Here is a 25,270-nt window from a genome sequence, read left to right on the forward strand (position 1 = left end):
TCCCCACACAGGACGATAGACTGGACATTTAAGGTGGTATCCATCACTAAACTACATTGTATTTTGAATGCATAGAATATCTAACAAATGAGCGACAATAAGTTTATATTAAACAAAAAAATCCCCTGATAAAAACCTGATATCAAACGTAATTGACATTCTGGTTTTGAGTCAGGTTTGGGGATTATAAAAACCTGGTCGTGTAAGCACCTGACCGTACACAACACCCAGACTTGGAGGAACCTACCCTTTCCCTAAAGCAGAGCTTTCCAAACTTTTCATGTTGGTGACACACTTTTTAGACAAACATAATTTCACGACACGGTAATTCAGTCTACTAGTAAACCAGAGGTTAAAGGTTAAACGAACGAAACATATTTCGACAATTTATGTATGTTTCCTTAAATACATACATAAATAAAATGTTTCACGACACAACCTATCTCATGAAAACCTTAAATTTATATTAAAAATATATATTCCAAGATTCATGTTATTGTTATAATTTATGAGAAACAATAATAAAACAAATTGTCTGTCCCCCACACACTCATCTCTCTCCTCCCCCCAGCACATGTCTGGCCCCCACACACTCATATCTCTCCCCCTCAAGCACATGTCTGTCCCCCCAGCACGTTTGCCCCCCTCATCTCACTCATCTCTCTCTCCCCAGCACATGTCTGGCCCCCACACTCATGTACCTCGTCTTTTTGATTGTTGCCAGTTAAGTGCTTCACTCCCTTCCATGATCACCAGACACTGCTGCTTGCAGTCAGTACTCCTCATGGCCAGGCCTCATCAGCAGCAGCAGCCAATGCAAGGATGGCTGGGCTCGTTCCACCCACCAAGCCCCCCCAAAAAACGCGATTGACAGCAAAAATCACCCAATAATAAGCAACCCATAAACTGAAAAAAAAAAGTGAATCTCTAGAAAAAAAAAAGCCCAAACTCGCATCAGAGTTGACCGGGCTTGCGCAACACACCTGCACACTGCAGGCGACACACTAACATGTCCCGACACACAGTTTGGAAAGCTCTGCCCTAAAGGATGCAGACTGCGCATCTCCCTTTCCTCACAGGTCATCCATCAGCCTCCTGCAAAGGGGCTGTACTGCATTAAAGTCAAACTAACTAGCGCATACCTTGGTGCTGCTTTAATGATGTCATCCACACGCAGGATCACTTCTGCTGCTTCAGCGGCACTCAAGAGAACTTGCCTCTTTACTTGGAAGCTCTCGGTTATTCCCAAGCCGGCCATGTCGCCAATTGTGCCATTCTTCATATCTAAAGAGAGGATTCAGACTCACATACATTAAAACAAAAAAAACCTGAAGTGTATAAACTAACTTAATATGCAGTTGGACAAAGCAAACTATTTCTACGGCTATAAAGACATTTAGAAAGGATTAGCTGACAGCTGCTTTATTATATGAGAGCTGAACAGCCTTCAAAGGCCACATATCTGAGGCATTCTTGGAAAGTGATGCAGACATTACTTAAGAATGTAAGATGTGTCATACTGGGTCAGACCAAAAGGTCCATTAAGCCCAGCATCCTGTCTGACAAGGCCAATCCAGATTACTAGGAAGCACCCAGTAGATCTCAAAGAGTAGATCTGTTTCTTGTTGCCCACTCCCAGGGATAAGCAGTGGCTTCCCCAAGTCTACATGGCTAACTGTTCTTTATGGACTTTCCAAACACCTTTTAAACCCAGCTATGCTAGTTCAACATGTCTGGCAATAAAATCCTCAATTTAATTGTGCAAGGAGTAAAAAACATTCCAATTTGTTTTAAATCTGTTACCTGTTAATTTCATGTAGAACCTCCCCTGTCCTAATACTATTTGAAAGGTTAAATTACTCTTTCCTGTTCTTCCCCACTCATAATTTTATAAACCTGTCATATCCCCTTTTCAATTCAATTCACCACCAAAAAACCAAGTGGATAAAAATCAGGAAGGTCCAAGGAAGCAAACCGGTAACCGATCCAATGTGACGAACAACAGAAGAATGAAAGGATGGATCGGTAAAAATGGACTTTTATTGGAACTTGCCCGACTCTGGCCGAGTTTCGCTCTGCCGAGCTGCCTCAGGGGCTGTGGCACATAAATATAAACAATTAAAAATGCACACAAACATAAATATTTGTATAAACATATGACTTATGATATAAAACATATTCAAAAAAATATATTAAAAGAATATATTAAATAGTAAAAACACTTAAACATGGAGACAGTGCTTGTTTTGTGTGCATAAGATGATGATGTTACATAAAAAGTTACGTATTTGAGAGTACAGATACTGTGGCTGAAACATCAATTAAAAAGCGGAGTGGAAACAAGTCTTACAAAGGACATGGTCTATAATGATTGTTGCACAATGCACTTCATCAAACAGCATATGGCTGATACATGCAAAATTTGTAACAAACAATAAAATATATTATTGAGGAGGTCAATGTGTATAATTAATAAGAAAAATAAAAAAAAAAAATATAAAAAATATGTAAAGATGGCAAACTAAATCTTGTACCTTGTTGAGCCAGAAACTTGGCTCTATATACTTGTGCTGATTTCCTAGGATGAAGGAATATGAGTGAACACACCGAATCCGGGCTTGTCACTTGTAATTCATCAATCACTTGTGTGAACAGTATTGAAGCAATTCTTATGGAACAAAAATTCTTAATTACCTTAGTTATCAAGAATAGGTATAAATAAAAAATGAAAAATGAACACATGCATTCGTCAGACTACAAATCTGAATGACTTCATTCTGAAATTGATACTGACATCTTGTATCATTATTATTAAGCTGTTATATGTCTTTCAACTGATCACAAATCGATAAGGAGTTAACGGTAAAAAAATGAATGAATAGTGAACCTTACTGCATGTAAATGCAAGCAATAATTTTTAAATTTTTAATTTTTACAGTGTGTTAAATCTTGATCCGGTAGATACCAGGAACAAATCAAAGATGAAGTTAAAAGCAATACAATAATAAATTTCGCTACAAAATGAACAAATGAATAAAAACAGCTTCGATACAATAGTGCTCCCTAGAACATAAATAGCTAAAATCCACTTCGATACAATGCTAACAATACTTCTTATCAACAGTATGTAGAAAATTCAAAACGAATGATATGCGGGGAGACGTGTGCCAAAGCAATGTAATAATGAAAATGATGCGCTGGACAATAGTTAAATTCCTAATATATAAAAGTGCATAAGTCAAACAGCATATTGTGGCTGTCCGCGAATATGCATCCATCGGAAGCTGTGTCACAATGAATACCGAACAAAAATGATGGAATCACTAACTGTTAAATCTAATGTATAAAAGTGCTAAAATGGGGCAGCATGCAGATAATATCCAAGCGCAAGAAACTATGTCATATTAAGTATGCGCTTAAGCAGACAAAAATATATATAAGAATGAAATCGCTAGCTATTGAAACTAAAAAGAACACAATCACTAATATTTTACCTTTGTTGAACTTGCACCGGTCACATACTGTTCTGACAAACACTGCAAGAACCATGTGTCTATTCTCGCGTGATTTCGAGTGAGAAGCGGGAAAAATAAAGGTCCAATACAGGTACTAACTGGTTCTTGCAGTGTTTGTCAGAGCAGTATGTGACCGGTGCAAGTTCAACAAAGGTAAAATATTAGTGATTGTGTTCTTTTTAGTTTCAATAGCTAGCGATTTCATTCTTATATATATTTTTGTCTGCTTAAGCGCATACTTAATATGACATAGTTTCTTGCGCTTGGATATTATCTGCATGCTGCCCCATTTTAGCACTTTTATACATTAGCTCAACAAGGTACAAGATTTAGTTTGCCATCTTTACATATTTTTTATATTTTTTTTTTTATTTTTCTTATTAATTATACACATTGACCTCCTCAATAATATATTTTATTGTTTGTTACAAATTTTGCATGTATCAGCCATATGCTGTTTGATGAAGTGCATTGTGCAACAATCATTATAGACCATGTCCTTTGTAAGACTTGTTTCCACTCCGCTTTTTAATTGATGTTTCAGCCACAGTATCTGTACTCTCAAATACGTAACTTTTTATGTAACATCATCATCTTATGCACACAAAACAAGCACTGTCTCCATGTTTAAGTGTTTTTACTATTTAATATATTCTTTTAATATATTTTTTTGAATATGTTTTATATCATAAGTCATATGTTTATACAAATATTTATGTTTGTGTGCATTTTTAATTGTTTATATTTATGTGCCACAGCCCCTGAGGCAGCTCGGCAGAGCGAAACTCGGCCAGAGTCGGGCAAGTTCCAATAAAAGTCCATTTTTACCGATCCATCCTTTCATTCTTCTAAAAATCAGGAAGGACATATCTAGAGACCTTCATATAATTAATTAAATTGTTAATTGTAAACAGACTTGATGGCATTTGCTGAATCTCAGTTTGGTGAACATCATGATTGTCTGCTTTAGGCCCCGCAAAGTCAGTCCCAGCGATTATACTCACTGTTCCTCAAAGTGTTTTGTATTGAAATTGTATTCTCCTTGTTCATTGTAAGATATTATATTTTCCAAGTTTCAATTCACCTTGTTCACTTAAGACATTATTCTATATACTGTCATTGTAACTGTTGTAAACCGAAGTGATTAATAACTGTTACCAGAACTTCGGTTATAAAACTGTTAAATAAAATAAATATATAAAAGCAAATACAATAAATAAATAAATAAATAATAGTGATAAAGGAATCTCTAACCTATGTACCATGTTTACAAGAAATGGGACCACCAAGGCATTTGTTTTTCGGTTACCTTATTTATTCATAGGTCTCAAAAAATACCACATTCAAAGCCGTGAAGAATTTGTCCTAAATAGCGTCTTGGGTCCTACTTTAAAAGTTATGAAAAATATAAAGTAATGAAGTGTATCTATCCCTGAAGAACGTGAAACTGTTTCCCTGTAGGAACCAGGATCAGTCCAGACTGCTGGGTTATGCCTCCTGTCCAGGAGATGGAGTCAGAGAGAAACTGAAAAGGCACCACCTATATACCCTGGTTACTACCCAACCGAGATCCTGTAACAAGAATATCACCTTGCTGGTCACCAGGAAGCTCTCTTCCACGGGGACTTGTCCCAGATCAGCCAATCGTCCAAGTATGGCGCTGCCACCACGACCACCATAATCTTGGAAAAAATTCTGGGGGCGGTGGCTAGGCTAAAGGGCAGCGCCCGAAACAGATGTCGTCGACCCAGTATCGCAAAACATAGGAAACAGAGTTCTTGTCAGATTGGGATATGTAGGTAGGCCTTGGATAGGTTCAGGAAGGTTAGGAACTCTCCTGATTGTACAGCCATTATCACGAAGCCTAAGGTCTCCAAGCGAAAATGAGTCACTCGCAGGTGACAGTTACTCTTGAGGTCCAGGATGGGACAAAAGGAACCTTCCTTCTTGGGTATGACAAAATAAATGGAATAATGTCCCGAATTTTCCTGGGGTTTAGATACTGGGATCACAGCCCTCATTCTGAGGAGCCTTAGCAATGTAATCTCCACTGCCTACTTCTTGAGCTGGGAGTGGCAAGGAGATATCATGAATACGTCCCAAGGAATGCTGTGGAATTCCAGCACATATCCGTCTTTGACTTCCAGTACCCATTTGTCTGAAGTGATCTTGACCCACCATTGGTAAAAAGAGACAGATGACCCCCTATCTCCTTGTCCCGAAGGTGGGTTGGTAAATTTTCATTGGGGGTTCGGGACAAGCTAACCTGAACCTGTCCCTCTCTTGGGCTATTGGATACATAAAGACTGAGACCTCCCCAAGGGGTCGAGACCTCTGAAATGTCGAATTTCTGTAGGGGCAAAAATGCTGGAACCCCTGGAATGACCCCTCATAGGGTCTTACTTTCTGGTTATCGGGGAACTGGAGATTCATCCCATTTACTGGACAGCTTTTCCAGCTCGATCCTGAATACAGTGATCCTTTAAAGGGCATCTCTGTAACATTAAACAGGAATCACTAAGGGTGTATGTTTTTAATAGAATTCATCACTAAAGGATAAGTTACATTTATAGAATGAGTCCTAGACTCAAAACTGCTATAGAATTGACCTGGACATGATAGTGTTCACACTCATTTAACAACTAACATTGATTAAAAACTATGTTACCGAACCTTATGGCACCTGTGTATACTGATAGATTTTAAGAGCATTACTTTTTGTGCCTTACTGTAAACAGTTGTGACGGTACCCACCTTGACGGTATAGAAAAAGATTTAAATAAATAATTAAAATAAAATTAACTTTATTTGGGGTTTCTTATATACCGATAACAGTTCGCACATCGTATCGGTTTACATACAACTAATAACTTGTGGGCATAGCCCTTACAAAGAACAATAACAGAATGTGAGTTGAGTTTTTCACTCAACTCACAATTATGCTCTGGAATTTGTTGCCAGAGGATGTGGTTAGTGCAGTTAGTGTAGCTGGGTTCAAAAAAGGTTTGGATAAGTTCTTGGAGGAGAAGTCCATTAACTGCTATTAATCAAGTTTACTTAGGGAATAGCCACTGCTATTAATTGCATCAGTAGCATGGGATCTTCTTGTGTTTGGGTAATTGCCAGGTTCTTGTGGCCAAGTTTGGCCTCTTTGGAAACAGTATGCTAGGCTTGATGAACCCTTGGTCTGACCCAGCATGGCAATTTCTTATGTTCTTATGGACTAGATCAGAGCCCATCTTCCAAACTAGTCTGCATCCCCGTCGTCGTCCATGGTGTATGGATCCCTGCCAGGGATACCCTTGGTGAGACAAGGCATGTCCAAAGGCATACTGATAGGGCTGGGGGACAAGGCCTTCTTGGCTGGGGCTTGGTCCGGAAAGGGCAGCAGCTGACTGTGCCTGAACAAAGGCCTGAAGGCCTTGAAAGAATTCCACCCAAGAAAAGGCCGCCAGGTCCATACCTAGCCCAGGAAGAACTGGGGTAGGTGTCGCTGAACTGCCCTCTCCAGAGGCAGACGCAGCCCCGGGATTACTCAGATCCGGGGTGCTACCGGATAAGGTTGTGGCTGACCCATCTTCTGAATGGGAGGGACCAGGCTTGGAGAAGTTCTTGGAGTCTAACCTTCCCTGGGCCTCCTCACAGGAAGGATTCTAGGTCAGACTGTGTAGCCCTAATATGGCAGGCAGCACCAAGTGTCACTTGTGCTTCTTTGCTGCCGGAGCCATAATTAACAATTTGTTTGCTCAGCTGGCTAGCACTTGGACTCAAGCGCGCATAAAGCTGGCCTGATGCGCGCAAGAATAATCTCCCTTAAGCGTAAACGCATGCGTCTGGTTGTGGCGAGCGTATGCGCGCAGTTATGTGCACAGCAGGGCTGGGATGCACTAACGGTCTATAGGAGAAAATGGCGCTGCATAAAACCGCGCGCAAGATGGCACCACTGTGGCCTGCCACATGGAGTGCCCACCGAACCTGAAGCTGGGCCTAGCCCATCGGGGGGGGGGGGCACTCAATCCATTCGGAAACCCCCTTCCCTTGACCCAACAGGATCTGGAACGTCGTCAGTATGGCGCACCAAGCAAGAGACCGGAGGAAAGACTTACCGAAGCCCTTTCACGTCTCTGAATCAGTGGAGTCCTTCTACTTACCTGGGCTCAGTGCTTACCGGCTGAGTACAGAGACTGTCTCCAGCTGCGCGGGGAGAGGGCTTAGGCCGTCACCACCGCGCTCGGCTTTCTGCACCCACCGTCTTTCAGCTGCTTCAGTAACAAGTCCACGTTGGAAAGCCGGCTACTGGACCAAGGCAAACCTCTGAGGCATCTTGGAAATCACCTCAGGAATTCTCAACTGGAGGAGGGACCTTTAGGTATCGCCGCAGGAGAGCGGGGCTCAATCTTTCTCCAATTTAAAGGTAAATTTTCCTTCTTTCAACGAGTACTGCAATCCTGCTAAACCACCAATGCTGGTGTAGGGAAAACACATCCACATCTGCTAGGAGACAGAGATACTGAATGGCTGAGGTCACTGCAGGGATATATCTAAGGTGACGTCAGCTTTGAAACATGACTCCATTTCCATCTGCTAGCAGGGGAGCACATAACCCATTGTTCCTGTCTGTTCCCTAGGTGAAGTAGAATATATTATATACTACGGGAAAGAAGTCTATTTCTGTCATGTATGGAATGCAGTACTAGTTGAAATTTGCAGAGACTATTTACATTTCTATAAATTGATAAAAGCAATTCTTTTTAATTTATGTATGTTTTATGTTAAGAATTATTGTGCATGTTTGCTGTTCTACACAATGAATACTGTGACCCCAATATTCAAAGTGCATTCAGCCAGATAAGCGGGACTTATGCAGCTAAGTAGTAGCCGCCGAATAAGCACCCACATTCAGTAGCTGCTACTTAGCCTTATAAGTTCCTTATATGGCTAAAATGTTAGCCACATATATTATGGGCAGAGAAGAGTGGAGCAAGTTAGCCGTACAATTTATGCAGTTAACTGCATAACTGCAGATATTCAGATTTAGCCGTATAAGTTGTACAGCTAAGCTAGATGTGCCACAGAGCAGGTCTAAACATAGCTGGTTAGACTTATACAACTAATTGTTCACTTATGTGGGTATATTTAGTGGCATAGTCATGCCGCTGGATATACATTGTAACTTAGCAGGATAAGTTCTAACCGGTTAAATTACTTAAACAGCCGTTATGAATACTGACCCCTGTTAGAACTGCAGATTATAAGAAACGCTAAAAAAATAAATAAAAGATAATCAGTCCCTTGCATGGAGAGGTGGCACTCTATGCAAAAGACTGAATAGCCGCCATCCTGCTGTTGAGCTGCTGTCTGCATATTTCTCTCGTTTGTTTTTTTTTTAAGCTAGGGATTGAAACTTTTTAAGCAATTAACCCAAAAAAGAAGAGATCTAATAACAGTCTACAATTTCAGAAGTTCCGTAATACAAATATGCTCACCAAGCCCATATGTTGATTTTCCTTCACTGTGGGCAGCTCGTAGCTGAGAAACCAGATCTGCACTGTCATAGCCAGCATTGTCTGCTATGATAATTGGCAGCTGTGAAAGGCAAGAGGGGAAAGGACAGCATCAGTTCAGATGAGCGCACATAGGAACAGCTCAAAGATCAGGAGTTTTCCATAAAACTTTCAAAGAGAGGAGGATGGGAAAGAAAGTTCTGCTACTATGCATCCAATTCCAAACCAAAAACGTCACCAAGTTTTTAGCATAGCTAAGAGAGCAGGTGTTACCAGCCTTAGAAAAGTCCAGTCTAAACACCTCACAACCCATTTATTTATATTTTCTTAAAGTCCACAACATCACCACCCTCTGAAGTGTATATAGGACAACTGGTTCTTACCTGCTAATTTTCATTCCTATACCACCATGGATCAGTCCAGACTGCTGGGTTTTGCCTCCCTTCCAGCAGATGGAGACAGAGAAAGTTTCTTAGGCACTGTCCCTTAACTTGGTGTGCCACCTGCTGCTCCTGAGTATTTACTCATACCCAAGCAGAACAAACTCATAGACCAACCTATTTGTGAATTAACCTAACTTTTATCCTCCAAATGAACAGAGGATGAAAAAACAGAACTTTGAGAACTGAACAAGGAACTTCCTTAAACGATTATGAAAAGCATATGCCATTCTTCAGAAAAGGCTAGAGTAAATAGAACAGTTCGAGCGGACTCTTCCTACACACCCTTTAACCCCTCAGTGGGCGGGCGTCCGGACTGATCCTTAGTTCTACGCAAGTGTCGAAGCGAGCTCCCAGAAATTCCAGAACTTGAGAGGACAAGAGGTTGCTGTTGGAGTAGTTGACTATCCACCTGAGGGAGGTGAGCACAGACACCACCCAACTGACCGCCATTACACAGAGCTGCTCCGACTTTGCCCGGATGAGCCAATTGTCCAGGTAGGGATGGACCAAGACCCCCTCCCTCCGGAGAAAGGCCACCACCACCTTGGTGAACGTGCGAAGGGCAGAAGCGAGCCCAAACGGGAGTGCTTGAAACTGAAAATGCCGGCCCAGTATGTCGAAGCGAAGATACTTCTGGTGTTCCTTGCAAATTGGGACGTGAAAGTAAGCTTCTGTGAGGCTGAGTGAAGCCAGGAACTCGCCGGAGTGAACCGCTGCAATGACCACCCTCAGGGTTTCCATCCGAAAATGGGGAACCTTGAGCACCCAATTGACTCTCTTGAGGTCCAAAATCAGTCAAAAGGAACCGTCCTTTATGGGGACGATGAAGTAGATGGAATAGTGGCTGGATCCCTGTTCCTCTGGAGGAACAGGGGCTATGGCCCCGAGTTCCAGGAGCCTATTGAGAGTCTGGCACACCGCTGGCCGTTTTCGACTGCCGCATGGAGAGATCAGGTGGCTGTCGGGAAGATCCCGAGCAAATTGTAACGCGTAACCTTTGTCGATCACGTAGAGAACCCACTGATCCGTGGTGATTTTGGTCCATTCCCCAAGAAAAAGGGACAGACATCCACCTAAGGCGGGAGCGAAGGAATGGGCCTGCCTCATCTCATTGCGAGGACTTGGCAGCGGATCCATGGGGATTGCCATCCCAGAATGGTTGACATCCTCGAAAGGAATGAGACCACGCCTGCGATCTGGAAGAGGCAGGATGCTGAGAGGATCCCCTCGTTTTGTTGTACCTGTGCTGACCCCGGAATCGAGAGCGCGAAGGAAAAAAGGATTTTGACTGTTTAGGGTGGTCCTCAGGCAGCTTATGAACCTTGTTATCACCTAAGGATTTAATAAGCTGTTCCAGGTCCTCCCCAAAAAGCAACTTATCCTTGAAGGGGAGAGTGCCTGAGACTTGGAAGAGGAGTCCGCTGCCCAGTTATGCAGCCAGAGGAGCCGTCTGGCGGAGACCGCTGAGACCATAGCCCTGGCCTGCACCCAGAGATCATAAAGGGCATCAGCCCCATATGCAATCGCACCTTCGAGCTGCTCCGCTTGTTCGGCCTCTGCAGACGGGAGTTCCTGGGTGCTGAGTAGTTGTTGAACCCACATGAGGCTTGCCCGCTGCATGAGACTGCTACAAACCGTCGCCCGGACATCTAAAGCCAGCACCTCAAAGATCCTATTTAGATGTACTTCCAACTTGCGATCTTGAAGATCCTTTAAGGCTGTGGCCCCTACAACTGGGATGGTGGTGCATTTGGTGACAGCCGACACCGAAGCATCAACCTTGGGGACTTTGAGCATCTCAAGGGCTGTATCCGGGAGGGGATATAACTTATCCATTGCCCTGCTCACGTGGAAACCAGACTCGGGAGCCTCCCATTCCCTGAGCAGAAGCTGCAAAGCATAGGATGGAAGGGAAAAGCATGGGACGGATGGAAGGATGGAAGGGAAAAGCCCTCAGACTTGCCAGGACCAGGTCAACGGTCCGAGAGGAGGCGGCAGAGGTGGGCTCTTCTGTGGGCACATTGATTCCAAGTTCATCCAGAACAAAAGGAATAAGCGGGTCCAGCTCCTCCCGCTTAAACAACCTCAAAACCCGTGGGTCATCTCCCTCCATGGGGGAATTATCAAGAGAAAGATCCTGGTCGGCATCTGGATCGGGCAGCGGAGTGGGAGGAGGGTCAGGTGGGTCTGACCCACCAGGTACAGTCCTGACCCTAGTAGTACCCTGCGAGTCTGAGAAGCCAGAACCCTGGCTAACAACCAAACAAGGGATTTTTTGCCGGTGGAGGGCCCGGAGTGGGATCCTCCTGCACCTCCAAACTTGCTAAAAAAAAAAAACCAACAAAAAAAAAAAAACGACATGTAAAAGGAGCACAAATTCTGGTGAAAAAGGAGTATGTGCTCTGCCGGACCCCTGGGGGGGGGGGGGGGGGGGGCCCGCGGGGAGGGTCAGAATCAGCATTAGGAGATCTCATAGGGCTTAAGTCAGACGGTAAACGACAAAAATCCGGCTCCCCTCCCCACTGAGGATCCGAGTCTACTGCGAGGTCCAGGCACAAAAAGGAAAATTAGTTCTTACCTGTTAATTTTCGTTCCTGTAGTACCATGGATCAGTCCAGACCGTGGGTTGAGCCTCCTTTCCAGCAGGTGGAGACAGACCAAAACTGAAAGGGTATCCTATATGAGGACAGAGCCTACCCTGCAGCCCTTCAGTATAACCATTGTCAAAGCAGAAAACAACAAAACCAGAATAGGATCAAGCAAGTAACCATAAAGCTCAATTGAGCAACTGTTGAACAATGTAAGAAACATGGTATGACTAACCGCTCATGCATATACTTGGTACTTGAACAACCAAGGCTTCCGGTGTAATTGCTCAGTATTCTTGCAAAGAATGAAGTATCAAAATCTACGAATCTGCAAGAACAAGCTTCGATAGGACAGAAAAGAAAGACAAACAGGGAAGGGTGTCTGGACTGATCCGTGGTACTACAGGAACGAAAATTAACAGGTAAGAACTAATTTTCCTTTCCCTGTACGTACCCGGATCAGTCCAGACCGTGGGATGTACCAAAGCTTCCCTATCCCGGGTGGGACCGAGACAGTCTTGCTCGAAGCACTTGCTGCCCAAAAGAACCAAAAACCAGTGCTTGCACATCCAGATGGTAGTGTCGAGCAAAAGTATGACGGGACGTCCATGTGGCGGCCCTGAAAATCTCTTGCGGAGAGACCGATTGGCTCTCCGCCCAGGAAGTAGCTTGAGAACATAGCGAATGAGCCTTTAGGCCCTCTGGAACCACCCAACCTTGGCAAAGATAGGCCGAGGAAATGGTCTCCTTCAACCATCGCGCAATAGTGGTCTTAGAAGCCGGTTTGCCCCGATTGGGACCACTCCAGAGGACAAAAAGATGGTCCGAGACCCGAAAGTCATTGGTGACCTGGAGATACCTGAGTAGAACTCGTTTGACATCCAGTTTACGAAGATCGCCTCCAGTGGTACCTGCAATCTCCTCTGGGGAGAACGCTGGAAGCTCTACTGACTGGTTGACATGGAAGGTGGAGTCAACCTTCGGCAAGAAAGAAGGCACAGTCTTGAGGGAAACACCTGAATCGGAGAAGCGCAAAAAAGGTTCCCGACAGGACAACGCTTGAATTTCGGAAACCCGCCGAGCGGAGGAGACAGAAACAAGGAAAACTGCCTTGAGCGTGAAGTCCTTTACCGTAGCTAGACGGAGAGGTTCGAACGGGGCAGCACAGAGGACCAGATTAAGACTCCACGACGGGCAAGTATTGCGAGCAGGCGGACACAGGTGTTTGACTCCCTTCAGGAACTGAACCATGTCCGGGTGGCCCGCTAGGGGATGACCCTCGACCCGACCAAGGAGAGAGCCGAGAACGGAGATTTGCACGTACAGGGAACTGAAGGAAAGGCCCTTGGAGAGACCCTTCTGTAGAAAAGAAAGAACAGAGACCGGGGCAGAGCGTGCTGAGACACCTGACTCCTCACAAACAGTCTCAAAGACCTTCCAAACACACACGTAAGCTAGAGAAGTCGACTGCTTCCAGGCTCGCAGCAAGGAGGAGATAACCTCCTCCTTATAGCCCTTACGCCTCAGGTGTCGCCGTTCAAAAGCCAGGCCGCTAGACAAAAGCGATCGGCCTGGTCGAAAAATACGGGCCCCTGCCGAAGTAGACTAGGAAGATGGCCTAGCCGAAGAGGTCTGTCCGTCTCCAGGTTTATGAGATCCGCGAACCATAGCCTGCGAGGCCATTCGGGTGCTACCAGAACCATGGGCCCTCGGTGGGGGGGGGGGGGGGGGGGGGGGGAGGAACATGTACAGAAAGACGTCTGTGGGCCAAGGGAGAGCCAGATCATCCACGCCCTCCGAGCCGTGCTCCCTCCAGCGGCTGAAGAACCGATTGGCCTTGGCATTGCGCAAGGTTCAGGTGGGGGGGGACCCCACCTGGCGACAATCAGATCCATGGCTTCTTCCGAGAGTTCCCACTCTCCCGGATCAAGCGATTGGTGACTGAGAAAAATCGGCCTGAACATTCTCCTTGCCCGCGATGTGGGAGGCCGCCAGGCAATCCAGGTGTCGTTCTGCCTAGGCGAAGAGACTGCTGGCTTCTAGGGCCACCAGGCGACTGCGGGTGCCCCCCCGACGATTGATGTAAGCCAAGGTGGCGGAGTTGTCTGACAGCACCCTCACCGATTTGCTGCGTATCAGGGGCAGAAACTCCTGCAGAGCCAGATGCACCGCTCGAGCCTCCAACCGATTGATGTGCCAGCGAGTCTGAATCGGCGACCAGATCCCCTGGGTGGACTGGGACAGGCAGACCACACCCCAGCCCGAGAGGCTGGCATCTGTGGTTATTATCGTCCACTGTGGAGCTTGAAGGGGCATTCCCCGGAGAAGATGAGGAAGCGAAAGCCACCACTGCAAGGCGGCGACGGTAGAGTCCAAAAGCGGGAGGACTATATGAAACTGTTCAGACACCAGCTGCCAACGGGATAGCAAAGCTTTCTGTAACAGTTGCATATGAGCAAAAGCCCAGGGAACTAGGTCGATGGTGGAAGCCTGCAGGTAGTCCCAGGCCGTTGGAAGAGGCAACAAGAGCAGATTCTGAATCTGGCCGATCAATTTGAGGGCTCACGCATGAGGAAAGACGACTTTGCCCACTCGAGTGTCGAAGTGGGCTCCCAGGAACTCTAACTGGCACTAATCTTCTCCAGCACGGACTACTGCAATGCCCTTATGCTAGGACTACCTAATACGACATTAAGACCTCTGCAAATTCTTCAGAACACAGCAGCTAGAATACTAACCGGAAAAAGAAGGAGGGACCATATAACAAACCCCAGCAGAGTTACATTGGCTACCAACTGAACACAGAATTAAATACAAAACCCTATGTATCATTCACAAACTAATTTATGATGAGAAAGCAGATTGGCTAAACACAGCATTACGGGTACACACTCTACACAGGAACCTCCGATCAGCAAATAAAGCACTCCTAACCATCCCAACAGTTAAAACAAGCATTTTACAAAGAGACGAGAGAATAGAGAGAAATTATTCAGGAAAAGACAGAAAGGCACCGACCCAGGGTACTTAGAACTTTACAGTAGATTAGTCTATGAACTCTACACCACAATAAGCTTAACTATAAAACTGTGTGAGAAAACTACCCATGTAAGTACCTTGGTACAATTGGTCATGAACTACTTTACTAAATAACTATGTCTAATGATATATTGTAACCGAACCTTTGACGACCCCTGTTAGAATGTACTATAGTACACTTACCTACATTAAATATGTGCCTACATGTAAACCGTTGCAATGGTATTTAAACTTAGCAACGGTATAGAAAAGTTTTTAAATAAATAACTCCTGGGAGGGCTGAAGGTTGCTCTTGGAAAAATTCACTATCCACCCGAGAGACGCGAGGAGAGCTAATACCCAACCCACTGCCTGTCTGCAAAGAGCCTCCGACTTGGCCCTTACAAGCCAGTCGTCCAGATAGGGATGGACTAGGATTCCTTCCCAGTGAAGGGCCGCCGCCACCACCACGACCTTGGTGAAGGTGCGAAGTGCGGTCACGAGGCCGAAAGGCAGTGCCCGAAACTGGAAATCCCGGTTGAGGATGTGGAAGCGAAGATACTTCTGGTAATCGCGGTGAATCGGAATATGGAAGTACGCCTCTGTCAAATTGAGCGAGGAACTCTCCGGGGTGAACCGCCACGATGACCGCTCGCAAGGTTTCCATGCGAAAATGTGGGATCTTGAGGGCCCAGTTGACCCTCTTGAGGTCTAAGATCGGCCGAAAAGCCCCGTCCTTCTTGGGAACCACAAAGTAAATAGAATACTGGCCTGCACCGAGCTCCGCTTTGGAACCGGGACAACTGCGCCCAGACTCAATAGTCTGACGAGGGTTTGCTCTACTGCTTCCCGCTTGAGCTGACCGCAGGGGGAGAATACAAAGAGATCCAGTAGGTCGCGAACAAGCTCGAAGGCGTAACCGTCTCTGACAATGTCAAGGACCCACTGGTCAGACATGATTTTGACCCATTCCTCGAAGAATGGGGAGAGGCGACCGCCCAGAAAAGGGACAGAGGAATGGGTCAACTGAACTTCATTGTGTAGCAGGCTTAGGGGTGGGGCGCGGGGACTGGCCCTCGCGAAAGGAGAGACGCCCACGAAAGGGCTGCGACTAAGATGAATAACCCCTGGAGGAGCCACCTCGTCCGCGGAGCGTATACCTCCTCTGACCCCGGAAACAAGGACGGGAGGGTGTAAAGGAACCATTGTTTCGGATGTTCCTCCGGAAGCTTATGAACCTTATTTTCACACAAGGAATCAATAAGCTTCTCAAGGTCCTCTCCAAAGAGCAACGTGCCTAGCCGTGCCTTGGAGGACGGGTCGGCCGACCAATTGCGCAACCAGGAGTCGTCTAGCGGATATCGCTGAGGCCATCGCCTGGACGCAGAGGAGGTCGTAGAGCGCATCAGCCCCATATGCGATGACGGCTTCCAGACGTTCAGCCTGCTCCACCTCTGCAGACGGGAGGTCCTGGGGGGGGGGGGGGGGGGGGGGGGGGGGGGGGGGAACAGCTAAACAGTTTGGACTACTTTTAAAGGTTCTTAAATGACCATCCCCTAGATTATGCAGAAGAGGTCTTTCAAATCTGCAAACGGATGCTTCTGGTTGATACTTCATGGAAAGACTGGGTAATTGGCTAGATTGCAGATACTTGCCTTTATTCAAAGAAAGGTGTGTCGGAAAAAAAATACTTAGCTTATAGAAGACAATTTTTTTTTTAAATGGTGGATAGTTCTAGTTTTTATTTTATAGTTTGATAACGTACACAACAAATCTATGGCTCTCAGATTTTGTCATGCTGTTTATACTGACTGGTAGAGGGTTTTTTTTTTTTTTAAACATATGTTTATTGCAGGTGGGGAACAACGCACATGTAAAACAACAAGAACATATTGAAAATTGAAATAACAACAGGTACATATAGCCAACATAGAGCCCGTATTTTCAACAATTACTTGATGAGACATCTTTCCCAGTATTTTCTTTTATATACCCCCTCCCAGGAACCCCCCCCCCCCCACCTCCCGGTTACTGGTAGAGGGTTTTAGATTTTGAAATACTTTGATGTCCAATGTGTTAAATAATTACTGTCATAGTTGTGTACAATCACTTTCAGTTTCATGGAAAGGCAATTCACAGATGTGAATAAAATAAAATTAAAAAAGCTTGGTCTGCTGGCACCATTGAAAAAATATGCAATTGAAATGTATTTAAAATTAAGAATGAAGTGCATAATTCTATTTAGGGCCACCCCACTCTTACCAGGCAACTGAACTCACCATTCGCAGAGCTTTAGCAAAAGAATCCATTGCAACAGACTCCTTTCCTGGGGTTCTGTTAGCAAGCTCTGTGACTGCATGAGCCATCAGCATCTCAGAGCAACCTGCAAACCACAAACACACAACTTACTTTAATATGACAACCGTTACCAAAAAAAAGCCAGAGCCAGTGTGGGCTAGGTTAACTGAAGCACCTCATGTAGGACCTCCCACTCTTCACACCACTAAGTTCACTGCCATAGCACTTTTGGTCCCAACACTTCACGCTTTCAGTGCAACAGGAAGATTTAGGTCAGATTTTAGGACGAATGTTCAAGACGGTCATAACAGTATGGGTAGTTAAGTACAAGGTGGCATTAGCTGGCGAGGTGGTGTAATCGCCACTGCTGAAAGACTTAAGAGCAAAACAGTGGATCCAACAAGGAGGAGCAGGGGACACAGGGAGGAACCTTGAGGTCCCTTCTGTCACTATTCTAACTGTATCCTGAAATCCTGCAGCAAAATAATGTCACAATAGTTACCGCCACCGTAGACAGTTCTGGTATCTTTTACAGTCTGAGCAAGAACGCACAGAGCATCATGCAGGGATCTTTCTGCTTCATCGAGAATCTGCTGTGTTGCTCCACGTAGAATAATAGTACATGCTTCACCTAACAGAATAAGAAAATAGAGTATTACTCCAAGTAAAGTCAGTTTATAATGAATCCTAACATTTCCATTGTTGCTGCCAGGCTAGAAACAAAAAAAACAAAAACAAAAAAAAAGCCAGATAAAGGCCATATGGCCCATCCAGACTGCCCATTCATATCTACTGTTCAGCTTAAAATAAGCTAGAAATTTATTTAAAACTTTTTTATACTGACATTCGTTTGCACATCACATTGGTTTACATAGAACAGGTATAAAATAACTTAAGAGAGAAAGTTACATGGAACAGGAAGTTAATATAAAACATTGATAATATAAGGATGATAGAGAAGCAACATCTTGAAACCAAAAAAGGGTGTTAAAAGGTTAAAATTAAGTGGAAGATGGTGCCATTGGTGGTGTTTGTGTCGAATCTGACTGAATTTTTTGACACAACTGGCCCAGAAATAATTGAGCAGACAATACTTTTGGGTTTTTTTGTATTTGATGCCAACATTAGTAATGTGATGTCCTCATATTTTCAGAAATTTAGATGCTTCTTTCTATGGCCAAAAGATAAGGATTTTTCCTGACATTTCAAGGGTTAACCAGGAGAAAAAGGGGTTTTTTAGCTCTCCAAGATACTTCGCTGGAAGGGGAGGGAGCCAGTGCCCTGGCTATCAGCCCAGGTGCACCAGCCAGAGCAATTTTGGGGTCCCCAACCCCTGCTCATTGAAGCCTGCAACCAGGAAGGATGGTCCCCCCAGGAGACACTGTTATCTAGTCTGAAGAAAAAAAAAATCCTCTAGCTTTTTTTTTTTTTGGCTAGGTAGAGAACTGCAGGTTTTGAACCACCTCCATCTGCTGAAGACAGAAAAATATTGACGAGATGGGTTAAGAGGTGATGCCTGCAAAGCGTTCTCTATCTCCATCTGCTGGAAGGGAAGGAAAACCCAGAAATCTGGACTGATCTGGATATGTACAAGAAATACTAATTTAACTGCTCAGTTGAATCATGTGGTTAAGAAAGACAACAACATTGGCATTCAAGTTAAAAATTTACAAGAGGAGAATATAAATGTCGGACAAACATGAGACCTTAAAACAAGATAAGGGAAATGCAGTTGCTCATCAACAAGTGCTGATGAAAGAAAATAAGTTCTTGACAAATAGGGTAGAAAATTTAGAGAATCAAATTCATGGAAGGAATAGGAAAACTGGTTCTTACCTTCTAATTTTCATTCCTGTAGTACCACGGATCAGTCCAGACCGTGGGTTGAGCCTCCTGTCCAACAGGTGGAGACAGACCAAAACTGTGAGGGTATCCTATATCAGGACAGAGCCTACCCTACACCCCTTCAGCATAAAGTACTTTCAAAAGCAGATATAACTTCCCAAAGATCAAGCAAGCAATAAGAACAAACTAACAAATTGAACAAGTGAACAACTGAAAGGATTCTGTATGAATAAAAGCGCTCTTGAATACAATTTTATTTTCATTTGTTAGATGCTTCCAGAGCATTTAGTAATAGTAGACAACAAATCAGATAACTGAAAAAAAACCTGTACAAAAAAACAGAACATTTGAGCGGATGTATCAAATCTAGAATGGGCAGGTGTCTGGACTGATCCGCGGTACTACAGGAACGAAAATTAGCAGGTAAGAACCAAATTTTTCTTTCCCTGTACGTACGCGGATCAGTCCAAACCATGGGATGTTCCAAAGCTTCCCTAAACAGGGTGGGACAGAGATAGGTCCCGCTCGAAGAACCTGTCGCCTGAAGGAGCCAAAAACTGGAGCATGCACATCCAAACGGTAATGACAAGCAAAAGTATGCAGGGATTTCTAAGTAGCTGCCCTACATATTTCCTGTGGAGAGACCGAATGACTCTCCACCCAAGACCCTTACAGATGTAAGCCGACGCAATGGCCTCCTTTAGCCCAACGCGCAATAGTGACCTTGGAAGCCTTATTACCTTTATTTGGCCCACTCCACAGAACAAAAGTGGTCAGAGACCCGGAACTCATTTGTAACCTGAAACTAACGCATCAAGACCCGTTTCACATCGAGGCGCTGCAGATCACCCCCAGCTGTATTTGCTACTTCTGACGAAGAAAAAGCTGGACGTTCCACGGACTGATTGACATGAAAAGAAGAAACGACCTTTGGCAAGAAAAAGGGTACAGTCTTAAGGGATACCCCATAATCCGAGAAACGTAGAAAAGGCTCTCTGCACGACAACGTTTGGAGCTCTGAGATTCTTCTGGCTGAACAAATGGACACCAAAATGACGGTTTTGAGAGTCAAATCCTTAAGCGTAGCCCTCCTTAAAGGTTCAAAAGGAGCTTCGCAGAGAACCCGGAGAACCAAGTTAAGACTCCACGAGGGACAAGTAACCCGGACCGAAGGATTCAAAGTGCTTGGCTCCCTTGAGAAAACAGATGACATCTAGATGATCCGCCACTGAGTAACGTCAATGGTACCTAAGAGAGAACAGAGAGTGGAGACTTGCACTCGCAAGAAAATGAACAACCACCCCTTGGCGAGACTGTTCTGGAGAAAAGAAAGGACCTGGGAAACCGGAGCCTTACGAGCTGAGATACCGGAGGCGACACGCATTTTCAAAAGCCTTCCATACTTGGACATAAGCAAGCGAGGTAGTCTGCTTTCTGGCCTGCAATAGAGTGGCTATAACTTCTTCCTTATATCCCTTCTTTCTCAATTTCCGCCGTTCAAAAGCCAGGCCGCTAGACAGAAGCGATCCGCCTGATCGAAAAATACAGGACCCTGCCGAAGAAGATGGGAAAGATGACAGAGGCGTAGGGGTCCATCCGTGGCTAGATTCACGAGGTCCGCAAACTACAGTCTGCGAGGCTATTCCGGAGCTACTAGAATGACAGGCCTGCAATGAAGCTCAATTCTTCAGAGTACTTTGCCCAGTAATGGCCAGGGAGGGAACATGTACAGTAGAATGTCACAGGGCCAGGGAAGGACCAGGGTGTCCACCCCTTCCGTGCAATGTTCCTGTCTGTGGCTGAAGAACCAAGGAGCTTTCGCATTGCCATGGTGGCCATCAGATCCAAGTGAGGGGGGACCCAACCTGACGATGATCAGGTTCATCGCTGCATCTGACAATGCTCGCCTGGGTCTAACCTCTGGCGACTGAGGAAATCCACTTGAATGTTCTCCTTCCCCGCAATATGGGATGCCGCTAAACGCTTTGGGTGACGTTCCGCCCATGCAAAGAGCTTGCTGGCTTCCAGAGCGACTAGGCAACTCCTGGTGCCCCCTTGTCGATTGATGTAGGCTACAGTGGTGGAATTGTCAGACTGGACCCGCACCGCCTTGTGAAGGAGTAGGGGGAAGGAAGGCCTTGAGAGCCAGTCGGACCGCTTGAGCTTCCAGTCGATTGATGTTCCAGCGAGATTGGGTCGGAGACCAATACCCCTGAGCAGACTGGGTCTGGCATACAGCTCCCCAGCCGGAGAGGCTGACGTCCTTTGTTACCACGATCCACTGCGGTGTCAGAAGGGACATCCCCTTCTGAAGATGGGCAGGCGATAAGCCACCACTGCAGTTCTGTGACTGTAGACTCTGAGTGCGGCAGGGGCATCTGAAACTGTTCAGATACCGGTTTCCAGCGGGATAGCAAGGCTTTCTGTAACGGACACATATGCGCAAAAGATTCAAGCAGTCCTCAGGAAGGGGGTAGAGCTTGTCCATAGAACCCCCCACTCGGATTCCCACCTCAGGGGACTCCCATTCCCTAAGGAGCATCAGCTTATGCATAGGGTTAAAAGGAAAAGTACATGGAAGAGCCCTAAGTCCCGCGTCCATGTTGGCAAGCATTGCAGCCATAACCATATCCGCCGAGGGCAACTCAATTCCCAGTCCCTGCAAAATGAAGGGAATGAGCGGTTCTAGTTCCTCGTTTTGAAATAAGCATAACACCCGAGGATCATCCCCCGGGGGGGGGGGGGCGCTCAAATCCAGAGGAGAAACCAAAATAATCAGAAGATAGCCGAGTGCAGAGACCTGTACATGCAGAGAACTGAAAGAGAGGCCCTTAGAGAGACCCTTCTGGAGGAAGGAAAGAACCATCGAGACCGAGGCGGAATGGACAGGGATACCCGATTCCGCACAAAGCGACTCGAAGACCTTCCAGACTCGCACGTAGGCCAAGGAAGTGGACTGCTTTCGGGTCCACAGTAAGGTGGAGATAACCTCCTCCTTATACCCTCTCCTTAAGGGGGACGTCCTTACAGTTTGGGTCTGTCTCCACCTGCTGGAAGGGAGGCTTAACCCACTGTCTGGACTGATCCGGGTACATACAAGGAACAAGAATTTAATACTTGCTTGATCCAGACCAAAAGTAAAGAAAATCCCCTCAGGGAAACTAAAGGAAGGAGAAGGGGGAAAAGAAAATTATTACTTACCTGCTAATTTTCGTTCCTGTAGTACCATGGATCAGTCCAGACCGTGGGTTATGTCCCCAATCCAGCAGATGGAGTCAGTCCAAAGCTTTGAGGGGGCGTCACCATAAGTACTACTACCCCCTCTGCAGGAGTTCAGTATCGAGTATATCAGAGCCCGAGAAAACAGAAAACCTCCTGAGTGGATCAAGTTGAAACAAGACGGCAACAATAAGCCGCTAAACTGAAATAGAGAAAACTGGAACCTCCCCACGAACGGGTGGGGGCCATGAACATAGCGTGTCAACCTCCATAAACAGTGAAAAACTGGTACACGTAAAAAGGAAACAGCAGGAAGACACTACTGTAACATGAGGAACAGCTGAGAGAATCAGCCCCAAGACAGCGGAGCAGGAGAAGAACCCAAATGCGGTGGGCGTCTGGACTGATCCATGGTACTACAGGAACGAAAATTAGCAGGTAAGTAATAATTTTCTTTTCCCTGTACGTACCTGGATCAGTCCAGACCGTGGGATGTACCCAAGCTTCCCTAACCCGGGTGGGATCCTGCGAGGCCTGCTCGTAGAACCTGTTCGCCAAAGTGTCCATGAACGGACGAGGCGAGATGTAGTCTATAGTGTCTTGAGAACGTGTGCAACGACTTCCAGGTGGCCGCTCTACAGATTTCTTGCGAAGACACCGAGCGACTCTCCGCCCAGGAGGCCGCCTGAGAACGTGTAGAATGCGCTACGATTCCGGGCGGGGGCGTCCGCCCCACCCCAATGTAGGAAGCGGCAATGCCGGCCTTCAGCCATCTTGCAATGGTCGTCTTCGAGGCCTGAGATCCCTTCCGGGGCCCGGACCAAAGGACGAAGAGATGGTCAGAAGTCCGGAAATCATTCGTAGCCTCCAGGTAAAGGCGCAGGGTGCGCTGGACGTCAAGGAGACGTAGCGAACGCGGCTCCGACGAAGGGAAAGATGGAAGTTCCACCGTCTGATTCATATGAAACGCGGACACCACCTTCGGAAGGAAGGAGGGCACAGTACGAAGCGAGACTCCCGAATCGGAAAACCGGAGATAAGGTTCTCTGCACGACAGAGCCTGTAGCTCGGAAATACGCCGAGCGGAGCAGATGGCCACCAGGAACACAGCCTTGAGAGTGAGATCCTTGATTGTCGCATTTCGGAGAGGTTCAAACGGAGGTCCCGACATGGAACGTAGTACCAGATTGAGACTCCAAGAGGGACAAGGGTCCCGCAATGGAGGCCGCAAGTGCTTGACTCCCTTGAGAAAACGGACGATGTCCGGGTGTTGTAACAGAGAGCCTCCGTCACGCAGGAGGGAGCCGAGAGCGGCCACTTGAACCCGAAGAGAGTTGTAAGCGAGTCCCTTGTCCACCCCTGCTTGGAGAAACTGGAGGATCTGGGAGACAGACGCCTCCTTGGGTCTGGTGTTCAGGCCGGTACACCACAGCTCGAACACCTTCCAGACTCGAACATAGGCCACCGACGTCGAAGTCTTTCGAGAGCGTAGCAGCGTAGACACTACCGCCTCCGGGTAACCCCGTCGGCGGAGGCGGCGCCTCTCAAAAGCCAGGCCGCAAGACAGAAGAGTTCTGCCTGGTCGAAAAATACCGGTCCCTGGTGAAGGAGGCGGGACAGATGTCCCAGACGGATGGGTCCGTCGATTACCAGTTGAAGGAGGTCCGCAAACCAAGGCCGTCTTGGCCACTCTGGCGCGACGAGTATTACCGTCCCCTGATGAACCTCTATCCGGCGGAGTAGTCTTCCCACCAGTGGCCACGGAGGGAACGCGTATAGGAGTAGATCGGCCGGCCACGGGAGCGCGAGAGCATCGACGCCCTCCGCCCCCCGCTCTCTCCGGCGACTGAAGAACCGAGGAGCCTTGGTGTTCTGGGCGGACGCCATGAGATCCAGGTGGGGAGGTCCCCACCTCCGGACAAGCAACTGCATGGCCTCGTCGGAGAGGGACCACTCTCCGGGATCCAGAAACTGGCGACTGAGGAAATCCGCCTGGACGTTGTCTACTCCCGCGATGTGTGAGGCCGCCAGACGGCCCAGATGCCGTTCCGCCCACTGCATCAGCATCGCTGCCTCGAGTGCGACTTGCGGGCTGCGAGTGCCGCCCTGTCGGTTGATGTAGGCCACCGTTGTCGCGTTGTCGGATAAGATTCTGACGTCCCGATTCCGAAGGAGAGGCAGGAAGTGGATAAGCGCCAACCTGACCGCTCTGGTTTCCAGACGATTGATGGACCACTTCGACTCCTCCGCGGACCACGTCCCCTGTGTGGCGCTGCGATCGCAGACTGCTCCCCAGCCTATGAGACTGGCGTCGGTGGTTACCACTACCCAATCTGGTAGATCGAGGGACATGCCGCGAGCCAGATTCTCCGGGACCATCCACCAGGAGAAGCTGCTCCTGGCAAGCTGGGGCAGCGGGAGAATCACCTGGTAGTCCTGCGAGAGTGGTTTCCAACGGGAGAGAAGTGCTCTTTGCAGAGGTCGGAGGTGCGCGAATGCCCAGGGGACCATGTCGATGGTAGACCCCATCACCCCCAGGAGCTGTAAATAGTCCCAGGAGGTGGGAGCTGGTAATGCAGAGAACCGCTGTATGTGCTCTCGTAGGGCCTGTGCCTTGTCCTGTCGTAGGAAAACCGCGCCCAGACGGGTGTCGAAGGTCGCTCCCAGGAAATCCAAGCGCTGCGAGGGCACGAGGGAGCTCTTGGAGAAGTTCACCACCCATCCCAGAGACTGCAAAAACTCTATCACCCTGGCCACTGCCGTCTGTCCATGCCGAAAAGACTTCGCTCGGATGAGCCAATCGTCCAGATAAGGATGAACTAGGATACCCTCCTTCCGAA

The 25,270-nt window shown here is 46.7% G+C and overlaps 2 protein-coding genes across 6 annotated transcripts in view; one reads left to right on the forward strand and one right to left on the reverse strand.

The window, feature by feature from the left end:
- Positions 1–25,270, forward strand: part of LRRC10 (leucine rich repeat containing 10) — a 45,623-nt gene that overhangs the window by 16,467 nt on the left and 3,886 nt on the right. The window contains exon 4 of one of the 4 annotated variants that reach the window (XM_029597210.1): positions 4,977–6,287. The exons of the other annotated variants lie outside the window; for them this stretch is intronic. The gene's annotated coding sequence lies outside the window, so the exon portion shown is untranslated. Of the gene's footprint in view, positions 1–4,976; positions 6,288–25,270 lie in introns of those variants that run through there. 4 annotated transcript variants of the gene reach the window in all.
- CCT2 (chaperonin containing TCP1 subunit 2) overlaps positions 1–25,270 on the reverse strand; it is a 95,875-nt gene that overhangs the window by 857 nt on the left and 69,748 nt on the right. For both annotated transcript variants that reach the window (XM_029597207.1, XM_029597208.1), the window contains exons 12-15: positions 17,869–17,997; positions 17,348–17,451; positions 9,002–9,101; positions 1,143–1,284 (exon numbers count right to left, since the gene is read on the reverse strand). In XM_029597207.1, coding sequence (XP_029453067.1) covers positions 1,143–1,284; positions 9,002–9,101; positions 17,348–17,451; positions 17,869–17,997 — 475 coding nt within the window. The remainder of the gene's footprint in view (positions 1–1,142; positions 1,285–9,001; positions 9,102–17,347; positions 17,452–17,868; positions 17,998–25,270) is intronic.

The sequence above is a fragment of the Rhinatrema bivittatum genome, chromosome 4 (assembly GCF_901001135.1).
Source record: "Rhinatrema bivittatum chromosome 4, aRhiBiv1.1, whole genome shotgun sequence".
NCBI classification, from domain to species: domain Eukaryota; kingdom Metazoa; phylum Chordata; class Amphibia; order Gymnophiona; family Rhinatrematidae; genus Rhinatrema; species Rhinatrema bivittatum.